Source organism: Heterocephalus glaber, unplaced genomic scaffold (genome assembly GCF_053883595.1).
Source record: "Heterocephalus glaber isolate CG9 unplaced genomic scaffold, H.glaber_assembly_v1.0 deba00001606, whole genome shotgun sequence".
Classification (NCBI taxonomy): Eukaryota; Metazoa; Chordata; class Mammalia; order Rodentia; family Bathyergidae; genus Heterocephalus; species Heterocephalus glaber.
In genome coordinates this window covers 34,203,015-34,221,464 of record NW_028258377.1, presented here as the reverse complement: position 1 = coordinate 34,221,464, position 18,450 = coordinate 34,203,015, and the positions used below count along the sequence as shown (strand labels likewise).

The 18,450-nt window shown below is 47.1% G+C and overlaps 1 protein-coding gene and 1 pseudogene across 6 annotated transcripts in view; one reads left to right on the top strand and one right to left on the bottom strand.

Annotated features, from left to right (window-relative positions):
• Positions 1 to 18,450, top strand: part of Galnt10 (polypeptide N-acetylgalactosaminyltransferase 10) — a 325,204-nt gene that overhangs the window by 194,908 nt on the left and 111,846 nt on the right. For all 6 annotated transcript variants that reach the window (XM_087194548.1, XM_004836529.4, XM_087194544.1 and 3 more), the window contains 2 exons: positions 12,524 to 12,626; positions 15,438 to 15,576. In XM_087194548.1, coding sequence (XP_087050674.1) covers positions 15,467 to 15,576 — 110 coding nt within the window. In that variant the 5' untranslated portion in view covers positions 12,524 to 12,626; positions 15,438 to 15,466. The remainder of the gene's footprint in view (positions 1 to 12,523; positions 12,627 to 15,437; positions 15,577 to 18,450) is intronic.
• LOC147822999 (triple QxxK/R motif-containing protein pseudogene) lies at positions 789 to 1,217 on the bottom strand (annotated as a pseudogene).

Genomic DNA, 18,450 nt, shown 5'->3' with positions numbered 1-18,450 from the left:
CATTTTCTCGGTCACTGTTGGCCTAAGCAGTGGTGGCGAACCTATGGCACTGGTGCGGCAGCAGGCTGTTTGTATCATTGAAAGCACTAAAAGGTTCCTTATCACTGGCCTGGAGCAATCCTTGAAATTAAGACATGTAAGTCCCCCAACTTTGTGTTGCAATACTGGGCTTAAATCCAGTACCTTCAAACTGAGCTACATCCCAAGCCCTTTAAATATTTTATTTTATTTTGAGGAAGGAGCTCACCAAGCCCTTGAGTTGCGCAGGCTGAGCTTGAACTTACAGTCCTCTTGCCTCAGCCTCCCAGAGTACTGGGATTACAGGTGTGCGCCACCACACCTAGCTTGTTCCTCTATTTTTCCAGGTCACTTGCATGTCATTTTCTAGAGGAATTTTTTAGAGGACTGACATCACCCCACCTTCAGACCCATTAACATGATATAGCTGCATTTATGTAGAGCTTCACATTCTGTAACAGAATTTTCAATGCGTAGGTTTTATATAGTTTTGTTAGATTTATCCCTTAAGCATTTAATACTTTTGACACTATTATAAATATTTTTTATCTTTTGATGTTTTATCACTACTGTTTATCACTCAGTTCACTAGTTCTAATAACTTTTTTGTAGATTCCTTAGCATTTTTATATGGACGTTATTTTGATCACTATTTTACAAAGAATGGAGACCTAGAGAGACAAAGGGGTGTGCAGATGATCCCACTCTTTTTTTTTTATTTTGATAAACTTTATAGAACAAGCACAGTGAATTATCTGTTATTATCATTCTCAGTTGCATTTATCCTTTTTAAGTAGATAAGCAGTTTTCTTTATGCCTATTGCTGTTCTCTTAGCTTCTGCTTTTAATTTGGTTGCTCATAAAATAGGTTTGGTTTTTTTATAATCCTGTTTACCAATTTGCTTTCTGTACTGATCAACAGGAAGTTTTGTAGTGGAAGCATCTTTTCTACCCATTTTTGGTCTCCAAAATGCCTGCTTACACTGTGTCCTTGATGCTGCCAAGTCCGAACCTTGGGGAGCTGCCAAGGGGTAAGATGTTTCCAAAACCAAGGTCTTTACTGAGGAAGCTGTGCTTGCGTTTCTGGCGTATTCATTTCCAGATACCAAAAAGAATATTCCTGGTTGTTTTTTTTCTACTCAGCTCAACCAAGGCAAAGGCCGACAAACTTCATGTCCGGCTGGAAATATTGCTGTCCGCGGTCCTGTCACTCAGAGGCCAGATGCTCCCACTCTTTACAAATGCAGAGTCAGAGGCCAGAGTTCCACACCTGGATTTGCATTTTGAGCAGGACAGTAGTGGAATGGAGGAGAATAAGCAGCCAGGGTGCACACTAGATAGCTCTTCACAGACCCTGCCACACAACACCTCCACTCATCTCATGGGACAGAGCATAGCAGGGCCACATGGAGCTGCAGGGATGGCCGCGAAATAATTCCCAGCTAAAATTCCTGTTACTGTGGAAGAAAAGGAGAGCAGCTCCTGAGGGACTTACAGCAATTTCTGCCACAAACTGAGACAGAAAACAGTTGAAAATGAAAGAAAGAGGAAGGTGCAAAAGTTCAAAGCCTGTTGCATCTGTTTGAAATCATTCTAGGATCAGGTGAGCCAGCTCTCTAGAGTTTTGCAGCCCATTAAATTGATCTGAAGCCATTTAATCATAGGATAAAGTTAATCCTCAGAATCCTTTATGCTGTTAAGTCCTTGTGGCTCTATTAGGTGTGTCTAATCCCTCATGACCTTCCCTTCATCTAGAAAAGTTAAGACAGAAAGTATCTCTGCTCATTCATTTGTTCAGCAAAAAGTTGGCATCTTACCCTCATGGGGCTCACAGTTTGTTGAGAGAAAGACAAAAATCAAACAATCACCAAATCATTGTGAAATTACATAGGAGCAGCAATGATACCACAAGGGCGCCCATCCCAAGCTGTGATCTAGTGTGTTGGTTTGGATTCATTCCTAAAGAAGGTCTCCATCTGCAGCAGTGTGGACTGTTCTGGGAGCACTGTCCTGTGTGCTGTGTTGTGTGAACTTCCTGTGTCCTACCAGGGCACGTAGCGGTGTCTCTAAAAGGTCACTGTGTTAAGTGACACAAGTCAGACACTCATGCTTAAATGTCACATGGCTTGTCTCCTATGAGAAACTCAAAGTATAAGTAAATAGCAAAATAACAGATAGATAATAGCAAGTAGGAAGATAGGTCTTTTTCCAAAGGGAAGGGAATCAAGAGATGCGTGGAGGACTTACGGGCCGGGGATTTAGCTCAGTGGTTCCGGTGCCTGCCTCGAAAGCACAAGGACCGGAGTTCGATCCGCGGTACCAAAAAAAAAAAAAGAGATGCATGGAGGGCTTGGGAAGGAAGGGAGAAGGGCTGAAAAAAGGAATTAAGTTGTATTATTTACAACACCACACAAGAAATGTCAACACTGTGTACAGCAAACGTGCTTTCACAAAGAGGGAGCAGGAAAAGCTGTGTAAGGACACGAATGCCAGAGTGAGGGTGAGTGGAGGAAGTGAGGGAGTGGGTGGTGCGGCCCCGTGTGGCCCCCAGCCAGGAAAACCTGAGAGGAGCAGAAGAGTTCAGAGGCTCCCAGATGGCACATGGAGGAGGCCAGGATCCTCATCATTCATACTGGCCTCATGGGCCAGGAGGGAACCCAAGGAGCTAATATGCTTTGGACCCAGTGGACCATCCAAGGAGATGGCAGCTTGACTTCTACTTGGTGGTCCGATTCTGAGACCTTCTGAGGCACGGTGCGAGAGAAGGCCCTAGCATTTATGGGCAAGGAGAGTATAATACCAGAGGAGTTACATCTTGCCTCCTTACCCCTCTACCACCCTTCTTGGGAGACCTTTGCAGGCAGTGAGCAACCAGCAGCCTGAGGTTGTAGAAATGAAGCCATGAATGAGCATCTAACACGTGTCCTTGAGAATTCATACTTCTAATTTGTAACAGAAATAGGACACTGACTGACTGCTGAAGGCCACTTGGGCCACTTTTGAGACAGATTCTTAAGAATCTGACAGTATTACAATAGTTTGGTGATATCTGCCTTCATCCTAGTGTGATTATGATGAAGAAATGGAAAGTCTACATAAAAATGCTTTGTAAATTGTAATGTACTATATTGGTCACCTTTCTGTCATTGGGACAAATACCTGACACTTGCAAGTTAAGGAGGAGAGATTTATTTTGGCTCACAGTTTGAGAGGGTTCAGTCCTTGGTCAGCTGCCTGTAAGACAGAAATAGCATGCCAGAAGGGCCTAGTGAAAGAAAGCTGCTCAACCCGTGGCAACCAGAAAGCAGAGAGACAGAGATGGACAAAGAGAAAGGAGGCAGGGACAAGAATACACCTTTCCAGGTCACAACCCCAGTGACCCAAATGCTCCAACCAGGCCCTACCTATTAACAGCATATTCAACTATAAACCCATCAATGGATCAATCCACTGATGAGTATAGCAACCCCGTGATCCACTTACCTTCAAAAGCCCCAACTCTGAACAGAGACTTTTGGAGGACATTTTAGACCTAATCCATAGGTACCATCCGACTAACAACTGATAATGATAGCTATAAATTTTAGTGCTTCTTAAATACCAAACACTGCTAAAAATTATACAGTAAGTCCCCAACTTACAAATGATTTCCATTCTGGGAGGATGTTCATAAGTCAGATTCATTCGTAATCTGACAAAATGAGCCTTATACAATACACCTGTGAATCTTATGCAGTACACCTGTGAAAGTTTGCAACTTGAATGTTCGTAGGTCAGAGACTTACTATATTTGTTATATCTTTTTAATCTTTACAGTGACCTTTATGCTAGGTACTATTAACTTTTCTCATCTTACCTTTGAGGAACCAAGGCTTGAGAAAATCGTGTAAGTTATCTAAGGTCACAGATTTTTATATGCACTAGAACTGACACAAATCTAGTCCCCTGATTCCAAATAAATGTGCTTACCTATTTTGTTATGCCATCTTCAGGATATAGGTGTGCTGTGGTTTGGATCTGGAATGTCCCCCCTGAGACCACATAGGGAAGGCTTGGTCCCCAGTGTACAGCACTAATGGGAGGTGGTGGAAACACTAGGAGGTGGGCCCTAGTGGGAGGAAGTGAGGTTATTGGAGTGTGCCATTGAAGGGGACGTTGAGGTGCCAGCTTCTCCTCCCGTAGGCCATGAAGAGAACAGGTTTTCTCTGCCATACATTCCCTCCATTATGTGCCATGCTACTGTAGGAACAAAGCAACAGGCCCCAGTGCCCAAGGACAGAAACTTCTGAAACTATGAGCCAAAATAAACTCTTCCTCCTTATAACTTGATTATCTCTGGTATTTTGTCATAGTAAAGGAACGCTAACAAGCAGATTATGATTATTACTATTAATAAGGCAATACTCTACCACTTGGCTCAGTTCCCAGTTCCCGAGTAGGAGGATAACAGGATATGTTTGCAGTCACTTTTCCATCCCTGAGAGGGTAGAACTTGCCTGATGTCGAGCTCTCTGGTTTTGCTTGCTTTCCTCCCCACCCCCCTACTCTGCCGCAGAGTAGCACAGCAGCCCTCGGTTGTGTTCAACCCTGGACGAAGGCGCTCTGTTTTCTGTGCCTGTTCGCACGTCAGGCCGGCTGACACTTTCTGGACCCCTTGTGAACTGCCCTCTTGGCATGGCTGCGGGAGGTGTGTGTGGCGGAGACAGCAGTGGTGATGATGATGTTCCTGCGGAGTGGGCAGTTTGCAAAGTGCTTCCCTATCGATTTTCTTCTCCACGCCTCAGTTTTGGCATCTCCAAAGTGGATATAATGACATTAATAATGCAATCAAGTCTCATCTCACGGGAGAGTTAGACTATAATAAACTCACCACTTAAAGTGCAAATAGCATAAAATCAGAATCACCCCTGCCAGCTGCCTGTGGAATATAAAGACAACCCGCCTCTCTATGTCCGGTCCAGGCAGTTTTACCTCCAGTGTGAAAACCAATTCCTGTTTCTTTGGTTGAAATAATCACGGTACCAAAAGTCCTTTTCTCCCGAGAATGGGCTCCCCCCACAGCAGAGAGCCCACACTGCTGGCAGCCGGAGAAACTTGGGCCTGGGGCTGCTACAGAGTGGGTACAGGTGAGCCAAGCACGAGGGCAGCAGCTCTCCGCCCTCCCAACTCATGACTGCTCTCTTCTTCATTATGTTACTGAATTCTTGAAGGTAAAAAAGACATATAATCCAGTCTCTTCGGGTCTGATTTCTTCTCTTCCTTTCTCTCTCTCTCTCTCTCTCTCTCTCTCTCTCTCTCTCTCTCTCTCTGCATTGAGTATTGAACCCAGGGCCTTCACATGAAGCTTTCTCAGCCCTTATCTTTTTTATTTTGAGACAGGGTCTCACCAAATTGCCTGAGCTAAACCCAAACTTGCAATCCTCCTGCCTCAACACCTCAGAGTCCCTCTCCTGCTCTCTCTGGGCAGTATTGAAGCATGAAATACCATGTGTTGAACCAAATACCAGTCCAGAGAAGGGGAGAGCCAGGCCCCGGTCCCAGGTGGGTCCTGTTGGCATCTGTGGGGCCGAGGGCATCAGGCGTACGGATGAACTTCTAACTTTAGTGTCCAAGTTCTCAGGCTGCACGTTTTGGCCCAAATCCATAGGACCCTGTGACCACAGTGAGCAAAACTCTGTGTGTCCCCATCTGCACGTCTGTCTGTGATCATCGCTGCCTGTGCCACTGTGCTGGCCTCATGCCTGGCGCCCCCTTCCTCCCGGGGCCCTGACCCCTCCTCCACTGCCGAGGCTGCTAGAGAGCTTCCACATGCAACCCGATCTTGCCACCTCCTTATATGAAACGCAGGCATTTCCAGAGTGGGAGGACACACTCCTGCCCACCCTCCTCTCCGCCACACGTCTCTTCTCCATGCACCACACGCCTTGCTCTCTCAGTCTCTCTTTGTTTCATGTTGGCTCTGCCACGGGGCCTTTGCATGTCTTTGCTTTTGCCTCTGTAATGCTCTGTTTTCCTCTGTTAACTCCCTCTCCAGATTCCTCAGGGAAGCCTTGCCAGCCAATCAGATCTGGAATAAAGGGACTCCTTGCACCACGTACCTCTTTTATGCATCTCCCATGATAGCTACAGTGAACCCTCAAGTTACAACCAGCCTGACATATAAACAACTTGGGCCATGACTGGAAGTTTAGCTGTTTTTGTTTGTTTGGTTTGGTTTGCTTTTGGTACCGAGGATCGAACTTGGGTCCTTGTGCTTGCGAGGCAGGCGGTGGCACCATTGAGCTAAATCCCCGGCCTCAGAATTTTAGTTTTAACTTATGATCAAAGCCTTCAGTTATGACCTGAATGCCAGCCGCTTGTGCTCCCAGATGGTCTCAGATACAGATTTAACCCTTACAGAGTTCTGGAAGGAACATGACAGCATCCTTTCCTGTGTGGGGTTCACTGAGAAATCCTGGGTCGATGTCTCTCTAAGGACACTGAGATCTGCCTGTGTACAGGAGAGAGACTCTGAAGGCTGTGTAGAGGAGCCTGAGCCTTCACTGACCAACTTGAGTTACAACCGGCCCTTGGTAGCGAATTGAGTTTGTAAGTCAAGGGCCCACTGTATTTTAATTTATTTGTGGTTCTAGATTAAACTGTATGCTTCCTCCTGACACACAGCTTCCTCTCAGCTGTATGGGAATAAGGCCTTGTTTGCCGTCAACAGAGCCTGGCCTACCCTTTGTTCCTTGTCCATGGATAGAAAGATGGACGGATGGATGAGTGAGTGGATGGATGGATGGATGGATGGATGGATGACAGATGTTTATTGGGGAGAGTTTGGGGATTTTTTCCTCCCCATGATAAAACACTTGGGTCCTTACTTTGAAAAAATTGTTGCAATTTTTCTTTTAGAATGGAAGAAAAACTTTACTGAAGCTTCCATTTGCCCTTTAGATAACAGACATCCCCAAATATCTTGGCTTTTTTTTTCTCTCTGCTGTTTAAAAAATCTTTTAATGAGCTTTCACACGTTAAGTGGCAAATGACCTTTTCTAGAACTATCTTTGCAAAATAAAGGGTGAAATGGATGCATGGTATGGTTCTGCCCTTGGAAACACCAATTCAGCCTTTTTAAACAATAGCTCCTATTTGTGAGAGACGGACCCCCTCCTAGCAGGGAGGGGTGCTTAGGACAGCAGGACTTGCCTGACGTGGGCCCAGCAAGCTTCGTCCCCTCCTTGCTGGGTTGTTGTGTCTCCTTCCCTCTGTCCCCTAAGTACCCTTTAGGGTTGACTGTTTTCTTGCCTAACTTGGCTCTGCTCGAAGCGAGGGAAGGTTGTCTCAGAAGAGCAGCCTGCTGGGGAGGGGCTGGAGCAGGTCAGCCTCCCTTTAGTGTGATGTGCAGGGCTGGAATAAAAGTGGTCCTTAGCCTTTGAAGAGGGAACATGTCCTCCAAATGAAAGCAAACATTGTCTTTGCCCCTGCATCTCTCACAAGAAGAGGAAGATTCTGGAACTGATGGAAAGTGCTAGGCAGGAACGTGTTTTCCCCTCCGAGCTCTCTGCCAGCCTGTTCCTCCGCTGTCACCTGCCAAGAGGTTCAAACAGGAGGCCCTGCAGTTCCGATCCGGGCTTCCTGGTCTGGGGCTCATGACTCGCTTTTCACCCCATTCACTCCAGCTAGGTCAGGCCCCTGGCCTTAAGGAAATACCCCCCTCATTCTCTAGCCTTTCTTTCTTTGGGCATGCTTTCCCTCTAGCTGGATCCCATCCCCGCTTTGCTACCAGTCAGAGCCCTTCCCATCCTGCCCAGCCCCTCACAATGACTCCTGTTCTGTAGGAACCCTTTCCTGGTAAGGAAAGGCTCTGGTAAGGACCTACGGAATTTATTTCTGCAACTTTAAGGCACAGTTTGCAGTGTTTTTCCCTTTCTTATATATGTGGTTTTTCCCTTCCTTATATACTTAACAGCCATACTGTTGCTGAGTCATGGACTATTTTATTTATCTCTGTCTCCCAATCTTCTTTGGACGTAGTAGGCCCTCAGTAATTATTTGTTAGGTAAACAAATAAAAACAATCTGGCTTGTGTCCTCAGAACTCAGGAAGAAATTACATTTATCCAGTTGTCCAAACTCCCTTGCTTAAAGTAAGTATCCTTTTGGCTAAGTAAGCTCCACTGGGTGCTCTTTGAAGTATAACCTGCAAGGTCACCTTGAAGAGACTGCCTTGCTCTGTGTTGGGGGAGGGAGATGCTGAAGGGAAGAGAGTGAGCTAGAATAATCCATTCGATAGATAAACAAATGTTTGGAATTATATAGAGAGTTGTTTAAACCTCAAAGCCAGATGATTCCAGTGCTTTTGTAGGGTTCCTTGAGAGGAAGATGGGAGAAATCCTTCCTAGAATCTGCAGCAGAGTCTGGGGTGTAAAGCCACCTCCGACCCCAGCTGAAGCAGATGACCTGCCCAGTTTTCTTTTTAGCCCTCGCATGGATTTGAAGGCACATTCAGGCCTGGCCAGAGGTCCAAGTGTCCTTGCAGAGCGGGCTGTGCCAAGCCTGCAGTCCTGGGATTAGGGGATGCACTTCAACGAATCTTTCTTCTCGAGCAGAATACAGTTGGCTTGCTTTGTCACTATTCTCTCCTCTCTCCAAAGGGTGCCAGGCACACTAAATAGTGATTAAACAAAGATTAAAATTCCATTTTTGTGTGTGAGTGTGTGGCTGTTGGAACACTAATCGATTCTTTTAGTGGAATGTTAAGTAAAAGCACCCAGATACCAGAAGCAGTTATTTAGAGCAGCCAGTCAAAATGCATTTCCAGTTTATTGTTTAATGTGATTTCCACATTAATTTTGCCAACCTCCCCACAAAGGCACCTTCCTTGCCATGCACCTTCCCACCCCCTTTGTCTCCTGTAGCAAAAGGACATTTTGAAAACCCAGGGGAAGAAAAGTAGCCAAAGATGCTTGCAAGAGAAGGAAAATAATCACAGCTTTCAGAGCTAAATCTTTGAGTTTACAGAATTTAAGAAATTTAAAATTACTACTAGATGGAAAAATCCAGACGTGCTTTATTATACAATATTAAGTGATTGCTATTGCTTAAGAATCACTGCCTTTTCAAAAGCATTGTTAGTGCCTTCCTTATTGTTAAAGGTCTTGTGGCATTTGTGTCTGTTGTAGAATGTCACTGTAACTAACAACTGTTTTCTTTCCTTAAAGAACACTAAGTTCCTACATGGGCACGTGACATATTGTTAACGAAGAAACCAAATCCTGTTATCAGCAACAGCCAGTTGAATTGGATCAGATGTTAAACAGGTTACCTCTTCAGGATCCATAGCATTTGTCTTAGTTACTTTTCTCATTGCTGGGACAAAATACCCGACACTCAGAGGTAAAGGATGAAAAGTTTATTTGGCTCACAGTTTGTAGAGGTTTCATTCCATAGTTGGCTAGCTCCAAGGCAGGGTGGCGTGGCAGAGGGGCATCGCAGAGGAGAAACAGTCCATGGCAGGCACGCAGGTGAGAGCAAGCAAAGGGAAAGACCAGCCAGTGGCAAACATCTGTCCCTTCTGTCCTATCCCGGCTACCCTTAGGTTGGGTGGCACCCACACCCTTAATCCTACCCAGAACTGTGCCAAACCTGTCAGCAGACTGATTTACTAAACTCACGTCCATTTTCCAGGTGGGAACATGGAGGTGTCTGTGATTTCTGTATCGTGCACAAGGTCACAGACAAGGGCACTTTCCACTACAAACTAGCCTAGGAGTCAAAGGACATGGCCCTTATCTTCTTGCCCACTTGTGTGGCCTTGGTTTCATAGCTTGGCCTGTTTGGACTTCATTTTCCCTGTGGACTGATTGTCTCTGAGCAGTTGCTTTGTTCACATATTTGAAGAAGACTCCAGCAACCATGTTTTAGATGTTTTCAGCTCCCTATGTCAACAAGCTTCAAACTGCTCTTGATTTCAGAAAGGTGCAAGGATTCACCTAAAACTGCATAGGGCACCTCAGCAGATCCAGGGAGTGAGGGAGGAAGGAAGGGCGGGGGGGATGGTTTAAAATTTGAGAAGCACCGGATCTAACCCAGCACTTTGACTCCTGTCCACCCCATCCTAATGAACAATCCAGCTTCCTGTTCCTGCCTCCCTTTGACATCTTCTTCAAAGTGGTCCTCTTTCATAGTAGCACCAGCTTTTAGAGTCTCTTCATCATAGGATGACCACTTGATTATTCAGCAGCTCCTGCCATTGGCACGCACTCGAGTCTCAGGACCTCCTCAGAGGACAAGATAGCTTCTCCCCTGTCCTCCACGGCATCTAACCTCCTAGCCCTCAAACAATTTCCAACCTTCCCACCTAGGACACATTGCTGTATATCTCAGCACTTTATAGACCCGCTGGGGCCACGCAGGTAACCAGTGCAAGGTGAACAGCAGGTGAAACACAGTAAGGAGTGGTGGGACTACAGCAAACTGGAGAGACATATTCCACCCTTATCTGCGCAGCCCTTATTCAGCCCAGCTACAGGGCTGGGGGAACTCTGCCCAAATACTGACTTATCTTTTTGAGTTTTCAGAAGCAGATAAACATCTTGATAAACAATTTGAAATCTTCCTACTTTTTAAAGCTAGATTTTAAAACATACACACACGCACACTTCCTAAAAGCCACCAGACAGTGTTTGCCAGCAACCACAGAAGCAGAGCATTACCTTGGGCAGGCCCCTGGCTCCCCGCAAACTTGATGTCTCTGTCTGGCTTAGGGAAGTGGCTTTGCCGTTTCCAGATATATGTGCTTGTCTGGGAGATGTTGATCACCTGCTTGCTTTTAGCAAAAGAAGGTCTTCAGATGGAATCCCAGTGTCGGAAACAGATGCACTCTGCTCTGAGTGAAGGGGGTGGCAGGCCCCTCTCCCGGCCTCTGCTTCCCAGGCCAGGGCCTGAGATACCTCCTGCAGAAGTGTGTCTCAGGGCAGTTGGAACGCTCTGAACTGATTAGAGCCCCTTAAGGACCTCCCAGCTCAGCTTCTGTGATTTCCAAGAGCCTTCAGGACTGCTTACAGGCACGTGGCCTCTGTGTTTGTAGTTTTCTTGATGTGTCTGACCAAGACATCTAATACTCCAACTTCCAGAATTATCTTCGTACAGTTTAAAAAAGGCCTACTGAGGGGAATGTGGAAGCTTGTTGTCATCACGAGACATGCTGTAAAGTTGTTGGGCCATTGTGGAAAACCCGCTAATGCAAAGATGATCCAGAGATTTAATAAACAAGCTTGGTTAGCCCAAGGCCTTCATAGTTAATTATATAGGAAATGGACTGTTGAACTCTGATGCCATAATGACATGAACAAGTCTGCAGGGTTTTAATGGGCAAGGTGATCTAGAAAGCCGGTGACATTTACATGCACAGGAAGATGTTTAAATAGCCTTGCAGTACAGGCTATGTGGGCTTTGACTTGCCTGTTGATGTGGGAAAACATCAGCCCCTTCGGTTGACTCTGGACCCAGGAATTCACCCTCCTTCAATTAGGGAAGCCACTTCCTAATGGGCCCACTAGGATGGGCTTACTTCTGGGGCACCGAACCAATGCCATCGCAGGCCAGCTCTTGGGGCTACTTTCTTGGGGCTGCTGTGTATTTTTTTCTTTCAGCCTCTCAATTGTCTGTCACAAACCCTGCACACATTTGCCATATGTTCACCCTTTTTGAAGCCGGGCCCCGAGGGTTACAGAGATGACCCAGACCCAGTTTCTCTTTCTGCGCCCAGATCTCCTTTCCCTTGGGCCAAGCCCAGATCTGCATTTGCACCTGCCATTGGCCCTGCCCACCTCACTGCTCCTGTCCAAGGCCCAGCCAATGTCCTCCTGTCCAGAACGCTCCACTTCTCCCAGTGGAAGTGAACTCTAGGCCACTTACCTGAGTCACTGCCCTGCCCTGCCGCTGTGTCGCTGCCAGCCACCTGAGCTCGAGAGCCCTGGAGACAGGTCTGAACTGAACACAGTGTGCAGTACTTGCTCCATGTTGAAGGCTTAGTGCCAACAGGAAGGAAAAAAAAGGCAGAATGTAAAATACCTCAATAATTTCTTACAGATTCATGTTGAAATGATAATATTTTATTGTATTGGGTTAATTAAAATATATTACTAAAACTAATTTCATCTTTCTTTTTCCTAACCTGGAAAGTAGAAAATTTCAAATTACAGATCTGCCTCCCGCCTTGTTTCTGATGGGCAACACGACACATGGTACTTTCTCCCGTGGGTGAGGTGCCTGTCTTTTCTTTCCCCTGTAGGTTTGGGAGCGCCTAGAGGAAGATGCTGAGTTCTGTTGTCTCACCTTGCACACCTTGTACACCTGGCTGGAGCATGGCAGTGACACAAAGGTGGACGCAGGCAACGGACAAATCCAGCAGACACACAGCCATCCTGCCCGCTCCAGAGCCAGTGGCACTTGCAGGGCTGCATCACTGACCTTATTTGGTTTTCCTGTCTCTCACAATTTTTGTCTTTTCTTTCCAGGGCTCACACAGTCGACAGAAGAAGCCATTCTTTGTGGGAGATGGGCAGAAGCTGAAGGACTGGCATGACAAGGGGGCCATCAGGAGGGATGCCCAGCGCGTGGGTACGGAGGGCAGGACATCCCCGGGTGGGCTCCACGCTGACTGTAGGCACGGGTGTGTGTGCGGGGGGACATGTTAGCACGTGTGTGTGGACCTCCTGCCAACTCCTTCCCTGTCGGCTCCATCCCTGCCCCTGACTCCTAACCTTTTCCCTGCTGTTCTGACCGTTTGTCCACTCACACCACCAGATTCTACCCCGAAGGATTTGCCCTGCCACCTTTTCTGGGTGATCAGAAATGTCTCCACCTTAGGATTCTTGACCACTAAAACAAGGACCAATACTAACAGGAGTGGATCACCTATTAAATACCTCCTGTGACCAAGGTCTACATCCCATGCGCTATTTGCTCTGTGTGATCTTAGAATAGCAGCCTTTATGGCCATTTAGTAAGAGGGGAGCTGTACTTCATAGAGTTGCAGTAATCTGCCTGCAATCACAGTGAACATGAGGCTGGCTTGGAGCTTGAACCCAGGCCCAGAAGGTAGAGTTGGTCCCTACCCAGCACTGTAGCCAGGAGGTAGAGTTAGTTTTGTGGGCTTCAGATAAAGTTTTTTTTTTTCTACATAGTCTTCGGAACAATTCCTTTTAGACAGAGAATGAGGGCAGAGGTGCTGGGATAAGGTGAGAGAGAACATGGAGAATCATCTCCAGAACTCTGATGCCGCTTACCAACCATGTGCCCATCAGGTGAAACACACACTCCCTGAGCCTTAGTCTGCCCATCTGTCAGTGGGGCTCCTACTTCCTGCCTACACAGCCTCAGAGTATTGCTGTAAGAGTGACAAGGAAAGTCATGTATATGAAGTGGCTCTTCTATATTGCAAAGCACGATAGAAACATAAGGAATTGATATTCCATTCATTTTTTTTACCTCACTTAAAGGCATCCCCACCTATTTATGTTTTACCATGGGCTCTGAAAAGAACTGATATAATAACTAATGGCCAGGGGAATCTAAAGATACGACATGCATTCCTCTGATGACAGTGATTTAAAATTAAAGGGCATGGAGTACTGCTTAAATTCAGAAAGGAAATATTTGTCAAGAGCTGGTTTTCCAGACATCTGTACTAGAATTATTAGAACGATGGGCTACCCAGCAAGGAAAGAGCAGTGGAGACACTGAGAATAATAACCAGCCACGTGTGATGGTCCATGCTAGTAATGCCAGCTACTCAGGGGGTCAAGGCAGGAGGAGCACAAGTTCGAGGCCAGCCTGGGCAACTTAGTGAGATCCTGACTCACTATGTACAAAGATCTGGGGTTGTAGCTCAGTGGTTAAGAGTGCTTACCTAGCATGCATGAGGCCCTGGTTCAATCCGGAGCACTGAGAAAAAATGAAGAAAGAGAGGGAAGGAAGGGGAAAGAGGAGAACAGCAACAAAGTGCTGATTTTGCACTGAGCTACCATCTCAGTCAGCGCAGTGAACCTCCTTATTCTTGTTAGCATAAAGGGCAAAAACTGAGGCTTAGAAAAGCTAGAAGCATGCCCAGGGTAACAGAGCGGGGACTAGCAGGGCAGCCCGGCAGCCCCCTGCATCCCCATGAACAAATCTTCTGGTCTCTTTCTGCTTGCTGTGCGTGTGTTCTTTGCCAAGTCTGTCCTGGGCCCTGGTCAGCAGTGGCAGATCGTGGAGCAGAGCTAGTGCAGAGAGCAGGGTCCTTTCCGTCTTCTGGCTGAGGTGAAGTAGCCACAGCCCCTGGGCTCCAGCTCAACGCACACCTTGCTAGCTGACGTCAGTGTTTACGTTGCAGAGTAACAAACAGAACAGAGTTCAGACCACCAGCTCCAGAAGGTGAGGTGATTTTTTAACCATCTGACTTTATTGCCACTTCTTCAGGGCTCAAGCACACAGATTCTTGGGCCACTATTGCAGGGTTGCGGTTCAGTTCTCACACGCCTGTGCTCCTTGGGATCCCTCAGAATACTTTCCTGAGGCACCAGGGACTCTTCCCCGAGATGGGTTATGCAGAGAGGAAACTTGGCTTTCTTCACCCAAATCTGTGACTCAAAGCAACGCTTTTCAGGCCATCCTGGCTAGGGGTATGCAGCTTTCACTTGCTTGCTTGAGAAAAAGTAAGAGCATCTAAGGCCGGGGGTGTAGCTCAGTGGCACTGTGCCTGCCTTGCAAGCACAAGGTCGTAAGTTCGATCCCCCCCCCCATACAAAAAAAAAGTAAAAACATCTTTTGTCATGTGTGGCAACTTTGATTTACATACAGAGTTTGATTTACACATCAAGTAATCGCTTTTCCTCACATTTGCATAGTGTATAGTTTACAAAAAGCATTCACATGTGGGTCCTCTCATTAGATTCTCCCAAACATGCTGTGGGCATCAGATGAGGAAGCTGCAGCTCGGGACCAGGTGTGATGAGCCCAAGGTTGATGGGCTCGTAGATGGTAGACCTGGCCTGCTGTCCAGGTGATTGGACCCAAAGGTCAGGGATGTTTGGAGCTCCTGGGAGAATGGAGGGAACAGGGGCTTGGGAACCACACCTGGATTTATAACCTTTCTGGGTCTCAGTGTGTTCAGCTGTAGAATGAGAGCTCTCATGCCCACTGTACAGGGTTGCTATGGTGACTACATGAGGACAAGCTGTGTACAGTGCATGACGGGACCATAACCAAATACAAATACATGCCAGCTCCCCACCCCCACTGCCCACTGCTCCCTGCAAATTCTGGAGGTGTCCCCTGTGTGCAGGCATAAAGTTGCATCTTTGTTTTCCACCCTTCTTTCCCCTCTCCATTCACAGTGCTCCCCACAGAAGCCAGGTAATGAGCAACACTGAATTTACTCTTTGCCTCTAGGAAATGGAGAACAGGGGAGACCTTACCCCATGACGGATGCAGAGAGAGTGGACCAGGCGTACCGAGAAAATGGATTTAACATCTACATCAGTGATAAAATCTCCCTGAATCGCTCTCTCCCTGACATCCGGCACCCAAAGTGAGTGTAAAGTCTCTCATCTTCTGGGATCTAAGGACTTTGGCCATAGCTCTTGTCAGAATTAAAGAAACAGGTACCAGAAGCGCTGCTAGCCGAGAATTTGTCCTGTCGCACAGGGCCTTCTGCAGATTCTCCTGGAACTTAGCACTGGTGTGGCGAGAGACAATGCTCTCTCTAGAGGAGCCGGGTTCCTTCCTCTTCTGAGCGGGCCGGAACCACCTAACCTCTGCATTTTGCCTTTGGCCCTGTCCCCCGCCCCCCAGGAAGTTTAGACCTCAGCCTAGAGGACCATGACTGTTTGTGGCCCTTGCCCTGTCCACTTCCTGTGTATGATGTTCTTACTTCTTTTTTAAAAAATTAGCTTTTAGGGCTGGGGATTTAGCTCAGTGGCACCGTGACTGCCTGGCAAGCGAAAGGTCCTGAGTTCGATCCCTGGTACCGAAAAAAAATTAGTTTTTATTCTTTGTTATAAACTGTCTCAAACCATATTGGGTGAGGATACAGTGTAATGATTCTAAAAATTATAATAATGGCAGCTAACATTCTTTGAACAGGTGTCAAGCACTTCCTGTGAGGTAAGCCCTGGAACGATGCCCATTTTCCAGATGAAGAAACTGACGCTCAAAGAAGTGTCATAACTAGGGAGCTGAGCCAGGTCTTACACTGCCGTTTAACCAAACCTGGACTCTATGCCTTCAGCACTCCTGCTTCCCGGGTGCTTTCAGGAAGGCTTGTCATGTTGTGGTGATTTTCTAGGAGAGCAGTTCTCAAACCTGATGTCCATTAGAACACATCGCCCGGAGGTCTGCTGGGACACAGGACACTGGGCTTCACCCCAAGTTCCCGAGTCAAGTTGCAACCCGAGAGCTGATGTCCGAAGCTCTTGCTTGGGGTCACACTTTCCGAACCACTGCCAGTAGATTTCAGAATCGCTTCTGCACAAGGCAGTGCTGAGCAACACCAGAGCAGAAAGTGCTTTGCTCAGGGACTAAGAAAATAGAACCTAGGAAGAGATAAGAGCCCATTTATTAGCTACTTACTGTATGCCTGCCATCGCTCTAAGCCAGAGGTTTTCGAAGCATAGTTTCCCAGATCAGCAATGTCAGCCTCACCAGGTAGTTGGTGAGCTGTGCCAATTCTTGGACCCTCGCTCATATATTCAGTCAGATGCGCCCAGGAGGGGTCCCACAGTGTGCGTAATAAGCCGCGGTGATGTGGATGCAAGCTCAGATTGAACCACTCTTCTGGGCGCCCAAAGTTCTTTAGCTCAGCCAAAACTGCCCAACCCCTATGAGATAGGTAGTGTTGTGTTGGTTTTTTTTCTTTTGGTACCGGGGACTGAACTCTGGTCCTTGCCCTTGCTAGGCAGGCGGCGGAACCACTGAGCTAAATCCCCGGCCCCGGCAGGTATTGTTTCTATCCACTATTTTGCAGAGAAGAAATGAGGCCCAAAGATTAAATTGTTGACATAAGATGACACAGCTGGTAAGGGGTGAACTCGGGGAGTCTGGCCCTGAAATCTGTGTTCTTAATCCCTGGTGTCTGAAGGTGTTTCCACCTCTAGGAACTCAGTTGGGAGACTGCAGAGTAAAGACTTCATCTTGGTAGCGTGTTTGGAAATTTACAAAATACTCTTGCCCCCATGACCTCCTTACTTTGCTTGGAACAGTCCTTGCAACAGTCCTTGGAGGTCGGGATTGACATCATCTTTCCTACCTTGTAGATGAGGAAACCGCATGGTGGGATGCTTCACCTACAAGATGGGCTGTCACCCAGGACTGCACCCTTTGCCCCAGGATCTGTTGCCAGGAGGGGATGGAACAGTGTGGTTGCCTACAGAGGTTGCAGGTTTTTTTGTGATCTTCTCTGTCGAGCCCCAGAGTATTCCATCTAAATCTCGGAGTGTGTAGTTCAGCTATCACTGATGTTTTGGGATTCAGAACTATGACCTGACTCTGAGGCTCAGAAACTCAATTTATGTGCTTAGCTCCTTGCAGGCTCAGACTTCTGCTCTAATTTCATCTTTCTAGCCCTAGGAAAAAAGTTCATTTGAGAGCATGGTGCTCTTACCTCAGCTGCTATTCTTGTGGTACCATGGGCTCTTAGCCCTGGCTGTACCTAGTTGGGGGTTTTTTGAAGTACAAAGGCTGGGGTCCCACCTCTGACTACTGGAAGCTCAGTCTCTGTGGTGCAGCCTGAGTCTCAGTAATTTCTAAAATGTCCAAAAGCATTTCACACATGTGACAAGGGTTAAGAAGCACTGATGTCAAATTAAGATATACTTTTGCAATGAGAGAGAAAGAGAGACTGTGTGTGGTCACAACTTTCATCCATCCATTCATCTGTTCGTTCAGTAACTATGGATTGATGGTCTTCTATGTGCCAAGCCCTGTGCTCACCCTGAGGAACACAGGGCTAGAGGGGTCATTATTGCTGCTTTAGAGGAACTCACCCTTGTACAAGGGCTGGGGACAAATGACATAGGTGGGTCTTTACACAACAGTGGTGGAGATCAGCAATAGGAGTGGCTACGGGGTACTTAGGGACGACTGAGAGTCCTTCTACCAGCCATGTGGGAGCTAAGAAGGCCTCCTTAAGGGGGTACCACCCGTTACATCCCCAGAGACCAATTACAGCCAGCCAGGTGATGGAGCCTGGAAAGGCGGTGCAGCAGAGAGAAGTGCCAGGGAGTGGCCCCCGGCAAGACAGCACACATTTTCTGCCTAGGTCTTAAGGAGAGGAGCTTTCCAGATGGCTAGGAGTGGAGCCAGGATGGAGATGCAACCTTCTGTCTCCCAAGGCATTGTTCTTTCTCACTAGTGCAGAAAAAGAAATGTGTTCTTAATCTAGGGGTCCCCGAGCCCTCGGACGCCC